Here is an 8850-nt window from a genome sequence, read left to right as displayed (position 1 = left end):
ACTTAAATATATATGATGTGTTAGTATGCTGTCAATACTATTTATTGAGATTGTTTATTGTTAACAGTGCTACAAAAAGATAAGGGATGCCATTTTTAAAATAGCATGTACAGACTAAAACGAAATAATTAAAATAAAATTTTAAAATTAGCAAAGGCTTTAAGATATCCAAAAGACAGTGCTTCAAAGAGGCACATTTTATTTGCCAGTAGGGCACATTTGCAAAAAAAGTGGGGGAAGGGCCACAGTGCCCCCCCTGTCCAACCCCCCTGATCACCATCATCATAATCATAACGAAATATGAAAATTTAAAAAATGTGTCTATGCAATACATATAGAGTGAAAACATTGGTCCAACTCCCATCTTCATTAGTAACTCGTTCCGGTTCTGAACTACAAATGTAGACCACCCTCCACCTCTCTTTAATTTATTAATGATAATAGAAACCCCGTATTGGTTGAACCTGATTCCACGGGGGAATTCTTAATAAGATCCCATAGCTGGTACGATGCTGATATGAATAGGGTATATTGAATCCGAAGTGTTACGAGTTCTCTTCGCTAATGCCTCAGAAAACTTTCCGGCCTACCAATAAAAACGACTGTATTCGATAGACTACGAAAATAACCATGGGAACCTACGAACGCAAGTCTTCCATCGAATTTCCTTTGATTCATATATATTGATATTTTCCTTTGAGAAGGTAAACTCAGTTACTTTTTCACTGAAATATCATGATTGGCTATTCCCTACTCATTTTCGAGTAACAGTTGAGCCGATTCGTGGTTTCTGTTGGTTGTTTATTGACATAGCCTAACCTAGGCTTGGCTTAGGCTTAGCACTGTAAGCCTATGTAACGTTATGTGTAATACTAGCCTAATATTACTAAGTTTAGCTTGGCCTTCGGCTTTCCCATCTAGGCCGTGGCTATTCTTACGACTAGTCGTAACAATTATTTATAAACTATTATTACGACATTGGCGAATTCAAGCACAGTAAAGTAAATAAAGCAACTGCGCATGTAGTAGGGGTAACCCTAGGCCCTAACCCTAAACACTAACCTTAACCGGAAATTATTGTTACTCCTAGTTGTAAAAATAGTATAGTAAAGGCTTCGTAATTGACGCACCCCCGTAATTGACGCACCTTCAATTATTACTAGCAACGATACAGAAGGCCACCTAAACTTTTTGCAGTCAAGCAGAATTACATATTTCATGAGTTTGAATCCATTTCAGCTATTTGCTGACCAAATTGTGGTATATTTTAAGCTTTTAACACCCTCCCCCCAGTTTTACACATTTTTTGGACATTTGGAAATCTTACTCCCTAAAAATAACCAAAATTACTTCAAAATGATACCACTACTCTCTGGGACCTGACCTGTCTAAGCTTAGAGGTTCAGAGCATAGCAAACGGCATCCAAAGTCAATGGATGTATACTTAGGCCTACAATACAGTTAGCTTATCGACGCATGTGTCAATTTAGGGGTATGAAAGAACTTGACACAGCAGACATTTTGTTGTCAAATTCTTCTCAATTGTAGTTACGTAAGCACAGAACAATAAATATTTTGAGATCATTACATTTCTAAGGAACTACACATATGAAAAGTGCATGCAGTTGAGTGATTTTGATTTTATGTTGACAGACATCGTCAATCCAATCCTTAAGTGCGTCAATTATGAGCCCACCATGCTACTCCTATTGTAAAAATAGCCATGTTAAAGCAACTGCGCATGCGTATTTATAAATTATTCTTACAACTAGTCGTAAGAATAGCCACTTTGTTCCATCTATTCTTATCACAGAAATGTGTGATTCTAATTCACATCTTGACATTAATGTAGCGCAACGTATTATGTTGAGTTAGTTACTGTGCGCAGTGCAACGATAACATCAGGTTACACTTACAGTCGAAGACTTTGTTTTAGACTTCTGATCGTTGCCAATGTGCTTAGTGTTACTAGCCTACTGTTAGTTTTTACATTTTGTCACCGATTATTATCATAACACAGTAAAATATGCCTAGTTCTAACTAAGTTAGGCTAGCCAGTACTTGGTAGAACTGCAATTGTAATAATGCAAAATGTGGCATTATGTTTACAGACCAATGCCTAGGCCTAGCTGAAATTATTGATTGTGTAGCTTATGCTAGCCTAGGCCTTAATTGAAAAGCTGTGAGATGTTTACGCTCCACCACACTAATTTAGGCTACAATTTGTTCGCCTTTGGTTGCCTCAGTATCTTGGTTAGATAATATTCATCATGGAAGGGTTGTTAGGGACATGCCTAGGCCCATGCCATGGTGAGGAAAAGGTAACTACGCAAGTATCAGCCATTACAACGTAACGCTGTATACAAGAATTTAAAAGTGGTGACAAGCCTATTTCACTAGTAAGTTAAGAAGAAACTGTAGATAGGCAAAGAAGCTGTTGGCTAACACTGAAAATACTGGTGAGACAGAAAGCTACATATGCACTGGAAATGCCAGGTCAAGAATATGCTGTGTATATGGCAAAGTGGCAGAAGGCTAAAGACAGACCTGTATAGGCTAGGCTAGTGATTAAGTTAAAGTTGATAGTGTCCCATAAAGTAGTAACAATGAGAGAGAGACCTGTGTTAGCTACCTAATGAAGGATGACAGAAAAAAAATCTGACAACATGATATGTAGACAAGAGGACAGACAAGAGGATTAGTGAGGCAATAATACATGGCAGCATTATGGATCTCTGTTGATGAACACTAGAGGGAACCATGTAAGAAACACAAAAACCAATGTAAAAGTTATGCTTACTCGATTCATTCTGGTTATTTAGATTGCTAATATGCAGGGGGCTTCCACTATATTTGTAGGTGAATAAGGTATGTAATTTCTTTCCTTTAAGATGTCATCTCAAAAGTCTTTGTTGAAACTGTCTTGCAGATGACAACCAAACTGGGTAAGCTTCAGCATGAGGAACCCCCAATGTTCCTGCAAAGACCTTCATCTGGGAGTTCACAGGATGTGACACATATTCTTGCCAGTACTTTCCGTGATCTCTTTACGAGAGACTTTGTCGAACAGGAATCAGTGAGAAATTTGAATAAATCTCGTTCTGGCGATGAATCATACCACGAAAAATATGTGGAGGAGCTACGGAAGGTATGTCTGTGATTTGTAGGTATTCATCATGTATAGTCAGTATTGCGAAGTTTGGAACACTGCGAAGTTCGGACACCCCTAAGAAATACATGATTTTACCATGACAGCCTACAGCAAGAGCCAATTTCACGAAAAACTACGAAGCTACAGTTATTTTCTCTCCAAAATGACCCCACCATATCAAGTTTATTTTCAGGTGATTTTATACCATAAGATATAGTTTTGGGGTGTTTTAAGGCTTAGGTGTCGAACTTCGCAGTGTCCATGCTACTGAAGCAAACAGTATGAAAAATCCAACTGTGTTCATCCCAACTGCATGCATTTCAGGGAATTTGGCTAGCAATATTCACATATTTAGGGAAATGATGAATACCAAAACTTGACATCTATAGACAAGTTGAAAAACCTGGACTGGAAGTGGTTTCCAAGTTAAAATAGAACTTATAGTTAAATTACCTGTTCCAAATAGGTATTATTGCAATCAATGGCAACCTTCCTGTGGATTCATTCGATATTTAAGAGGAATGGTGGCGACTTTACAGATTCTACGGTAGTAAACAATATGTGCATTTTGCAATTTTAAGCAGTGTCACTGTAACATTTCTGATACTATGGACATACAGTTTATGCCAATCAAGTGTGGTTTATTTGCATCTTGGGAAGGTACAAGTCGAGAGAGAAAGGCGCATGGCAGAGGCAGCGATGCTGGAACGGCACATCATGCAAGCCCGAGCAAGATCGATGGCAGAGGACGAAAAGGAACTAAACGAAGCTGCAAAAGAGTGTGACTTATACCACGACTTGGGACTTCCTCCTGGTAAGAATTTTCTTTTAGCTGTCAACTTTATAACTGTGGAAAAGAGCAAAGAAACATATGGCTAGAAGGTAAAAGCAGGTTTCGAACTGGTGACCTCTGGGTCACAAGGGCTTGTGACCCAGAGGTCACTGGTCGGAATCGCGCTCTAGCCATAAATTTCTTTGCTCTTTTGCCATTGTCTATAGTTTCCCAGTCGGAATATGTGAACATAGTCCTCGTTGAATTACACGTTGTCAAAGTAAATGACTAGAGGTTTCCCGTTTTCTGGTAGTTGCCAGTCACCCCATACTGTCATAATTCTGCTACAACGTTTAAAATATTTGCTGTTAGTTGTAATGCTGAATTTTATGGATAGTTTTTAAATAGAGCTGCAATTATGGTTTCATGGCTAGCGATATTTTTACCCCAGTGACTGTGACGATCCAGGGCGTAATGTCCACTGAGCCTATCACTCTGTAAAGTTTACTCATAGCACATTCATTTAATTCTATTTCCAGGTGTTTCAAAGCTTGTTATTAAACAGTTTACATGCTATTCCATGTAAAAGCTCATATTAAATGTAAATGATGTATTGAATTGTATTTACTTCGGATATTTCTACATATGCAGAGTGAATTGATTATCTATCTCCATAAGGGGTGGGAGGCATCAATCTCTGACTTTATAAAAGGATCGGGTGACCCTTTAATAAGAAGGCAAAACATTATTCAAACTTGAAACAAACTCGTGTAGACAATAAGATATGCAGACTTAGTTAAACTTGTAACTACAAGTACAAACCAGTGGTCAAGTAGTGGGCCATAGTTAAACACTTTTCCATTTGAAGTCTTATTAATGGATTGTAGTGATTCTTTGTTTTTCAGTTCAATCCAGCTTTAAGCACTGCCTTGACAGCGATCTGCTTCGTAAACATGGTTTGATCGTTCCTGAAGACTTCTCGACACAAGAACCCCCTCTGGCCCATGCACCGAAAGGTAACCCCTGGAGCATAGTTAGTGACAATTTTGGGGTCAGGGGAGCGGGGGAGTGAAGAGAGAGGGAGTAGCAAATGTCTTTGTGTAGTAGTTATTTCACCTTAAAATAGCTGCTCTCTTTCACCCGCAGATTTTTCAAATTTTACCAAGACTCCAAATACTGCTCATGATCACATTGCAATTGTTCATACTAAGACATTTTTGGTGGCTGTTCACATCAAATGATATAATTATTAATAGTGAGTGAAACCTGTCAGATTTCTTCAAATTTTGTCACCCACACACTTTTGAAATTTTAGTATTATTCTCACTTAAAAATCAGCAAATTTACAACTTTTGTGTGTTGTTGTGCAATATCTGAAATAAGAGCTTGACTTGTAATTTAAGTCAATGTTAATGGATGCCTTTCTTGAGAGCTTGCAGTAAGAAGTGGGACTCACTCACTTTGGTGTTTAGCCAAAATAAATTACAGGGTTTTACAAACAGGACTATATGCAATAACCCCCCCACCCTACCCCTGCCCCTCCCCCTCCAATGGGATTAAATTACCTGTAGCAGCTCTGACCTGAAAATCTAACAGTGCTTTTTTTGTAGTCTGAACCGTATTGCTGAGTGTATACATTTTAATTTTTGTTTGAAATACACATTCAACATAAAACAATTTGAACCTTGGATATCAATTATCAAGAGTCACAACAAGCCTTGTCAACATTAATGCCAGTGTGCCCCCTGCTTGAATTTTTCCCTTTTTCCTTAAGTATGTTCTGAAAATGATAATAATTTATTTATTTTTTTACATCAGATTTCCACAGGCCCTCTAATTCTAAATTTCACAGGACTGTAGCCCTCCCCCTCCTTCACCCCTCCCCCGCTCTCTGAATAGGCCGTCGTTTTTTTTTCAACGTAGGATTAAATTGTTGCAATCATATCACCTTTTCAATGTCATCAAGACAAGGTGGCCAATAAAAAAAGGCTGACTGGAGAACCTGCAGGAAATAATAAAGGATATAAGGCAGCGTGTAAATGGTGACCAGGTATCTTTAATGGGGTAATAAACTCTGTTTATTGCATTACCTTTACACCTGAGTAGTTAATTACCTGTAGTCTGTTAACATAAATGTTATGTCTCTCACAGTACCATTTTTCCATACGGTCTTGCAAATTTGAAACGGTGTGCTTTTGTCATCTCACGATCTTTTCCTCGATCTTCCTCCCCGATTATTCAAATGTCAGGAAGTTTATCATCCCCTGCGACCTAATCCACTTTTCAGACTCGAACAATACAAATATCTTGTTTAAGCCCAGTGGTTTCCTTCTTGTCTTAACATGACCGTAACTTTTTTTAAATCTGTTCCAGTTTTCTCAGAACTTCTCACCTTTCTTCTTGTCATTTGTTTTTCCAGCTGGCATCCAACCGCATTACGCCGAGGCTACGGAGACGTCGACCAAACGTGTCCTGTCGGCCGACAAGGAACACGCACAGTTAAGAATGGACCATGCCTTGGAAATTAAAAAGATGGCCCGGACAAAATCGAAGAAAAAAGTAAGCACTTACAAAAGATTTAAGAAAAAAAAAATATGGGAAAAAGGTTTAAGTTTTAAGATTCAAAGTGATATACATGTTGGGTCACTGATGAAAAAAGTATTTCTCTCTGCTCATATTAGACGTACAGTAGCTGTCCTACGTTTAAATGAGATTTACAGAGTCATAAGATTAAGTATGCTATACCCAGTGCTGATCTTAGCTAGTTTTCCGATTTTATTTTAAACTTGTAGGGTTTAAAACTCATATTACATATTATATTGCATATTACATTGCTTCTATGTAAACAGTTACTCTCGAATCCTGTCACCTACCGAGAAGGCTGGCTGTCTTAGATAATTGTTTACGGCAAGACTGTTTGCCAACATAGCTATTTTTTTTCTTTTTGGTATGGTGAGTGTATATATGTAAGTGTATATGCCAGCAAGTAAAAGGGGAAGTGTTTTTTTACCTCTGTGTTGGAATATCTTTTCATTGATATTGTGATATGTCTTACAACTTGAAAGAGGCATTCAGTATAGACAACTTTTATAAAGAGAAAAGAAAAAAAAACATGGAAAAAGAGGAAACAAATGAGTTTGAATTCTCTACAAGCCAAAACTCACTATGCCCTTTACCCAGTCATTTTTTCTGTAACTTATTTACTTAGCAATAGCAATCCAGGGCATCTGTAGAAATTTCATTTCGAGACCACAGTGAGTGTTTGTGGGGGGGGGGAGGGGTGGGATTTATCGCAATACTAAGAGTTACTACTTTAGTATGTGGACCACAAAAGTATGGTGTAATGGGTTTTTTAAATGGACTTGTTCACAACAAGTCATCAAACAATACACTGAATATACAGTTAACGATGCAATGACATAATGAAACAAGTCTTTTACATGAATTAAGTGAGATGTAGAAATTAATCCCAGATAAAACTAGCCTTTCTTATAATCTTGCAAAAATAGTTTGTACTTGTGAGATCTACTTTTTTTTCCCATTTTTTTTCCAAGAAACTTTGAAAGACCTCGATAGACGGACACTTATTTAAACAAAAGAGTAATATGTGTAAATGTGCATTGTTATTTTTGTACTTATAAAAATAAAACAAAGGGTAACATTGCTTGCTTGTGAAAAAACAAAATAATATATGACAGTTATTGTAAAAACAAAAACCAACAAAATTCAGCTGAACACAAGCAAGCAGATTCTTCTTGATAGCATTCATGATTGATGTTATTGAGGTTTCAGGATTTCCTATGTAATTTTTTTACAAATTTTTTTATTTTCTTTTATCACCTTTTGTTTTCATAATATCACCATGGTTTCCTTGCTTTGAATTGAAAACATCACACCTCATCTAGAATTTTGAATACTTATGAAGGATAGTATATCTCCCCTGTTTTATAAAATTATGCAGTATCACTTTGACAACAACAACCAAAAAATTCCATATGTTTGGTAACTTTGATTATTAATTTTTTTTTTTTGGGGGGGGGGGGGTACTCTGTTGGTATGTATTTTGTGACTTGGACAAGTCCAATACAGATTTAGCCCTATTCCATTTGTACATTTTAACTGAGGCAAGCCGATTATGAAAAAATTAAAAATTATATTATATTAATATTGATTATGAAAATATTGTGAAATAAAAGGGAAAACAAAGAGGAAACAAATTTATCATGCCAAGTGCATATCTACTAACTACTAATTTTTCCCCCATTGAAACCATTTGGAAGAGCACCCCCAATAACGGTGAAAAGCCTTTCCAGCCAGGCATGTACTCTGTGCTACTGTGCTACCTTGTTATCTATATCCACTCCTGCTATCACCAAATTTTGGGATTAAAATGTGCATTCCTGAGAAAGTTCACCAAAATCCCAATGATAATATGTCATAACATGCTAAACAGTCCTTCCTCCCATGACTTTTCTATTTCTGAGGGCAAAGTGTTTCGAGATGATCATATTGTTTTCTGCACAAATCCTGTCTGGATGTGTTGAGTTTTTGCATTATAGATGCTCTAGTTGAATTTTCCTCCTATTCATATTCCTACTCATATTTGTAGTTAGAACTCCCTTTGTACAAAATTTCCATTTGAACCTTCTGTTTTTGTGATATTTTATTCCACAGGTTGCTAGCAAAGAAAATTGGCAGGAAACTCTGACGCCAGAAGAGAGAGAGTTACATCGGAAGGACCTGACAATGGTCTACAAGAAAACTGACTTTCTGAGGAATCCGAGGCATCGACCCCCATCACAGACCGAGGGCAAGAGATCATTGATCAAAGCTAACACTGTGTCTCATGAGCTCAGTTGTGCTAAGACTACCGTGACCGACACAAGGTAGGTGGTCACGCCCTAGCGGCTACAGACGACGAGATCGT

The 8850-nt window shown here is 37.4% G+C and overlaps 1 protein-coding gene across 2 annotated transcripts in view; it reads left to right on the top strand.

Annotated features, from left to right (window-relative positions):
* Positions 1–547: 547 nt before the first annotated feature.
* The window catches only part of LOC139958704 (deleted in lung and esophageal cancer protein 1-like), a 43113-nt gene continuing 34810 nt past the window's right edge, over positions 548–8850 (top strand). Inside the window, exons 1-6 of one of the 2 annotated variants that reach the window (XM_071955979.1) lie at positions 548–704; positions 2930–3148; positions 3812–3965; positions 4829–4939; positions 6343–6482; positions 8598–8809. In XM_071955979.1, coding sequence (XP_071812080.1) covers positions 2930–3148; positions 3812–3965; positions 4829–4939; positions 6343–6482; positions 8598–8809 — 836 coding nt within the window. In that variant the 5' untranslated portion in view covers positions 548–704. Of the gene's footprint in view, positions 705–2726; positions 2763–2929; positions 3149–3811; positions 3966–4828; positions 4940–6342; positions 6483–8597; positions 8810–8850 lie in introns of those variants that run through there. The other variant, XM_071955978.1, reaches the window with a different exon arrangement.

The sequence above is a fragment of the Apostichopus japonicus genome, chromosome 18 (genome assembly GCF_037975245.1).
Source record: "Apostichopus japonicus isolate 1M-3 chromosome 18, ASM3797524v1, whole genome shotgun sequence".
Taxonomy (NCBI): domain Eukaryota; kingdom Metazoa; phylum Echinodermata; class Holothuroidea; order Aspidochirotida; family Stichopodidae; genus Apostichopus; species Apostichopus japonicus.
Note: the sequence above shows the minus strand (reverse complement) of the source record. Positions and strands in the feature narration are given on the sequence as shown.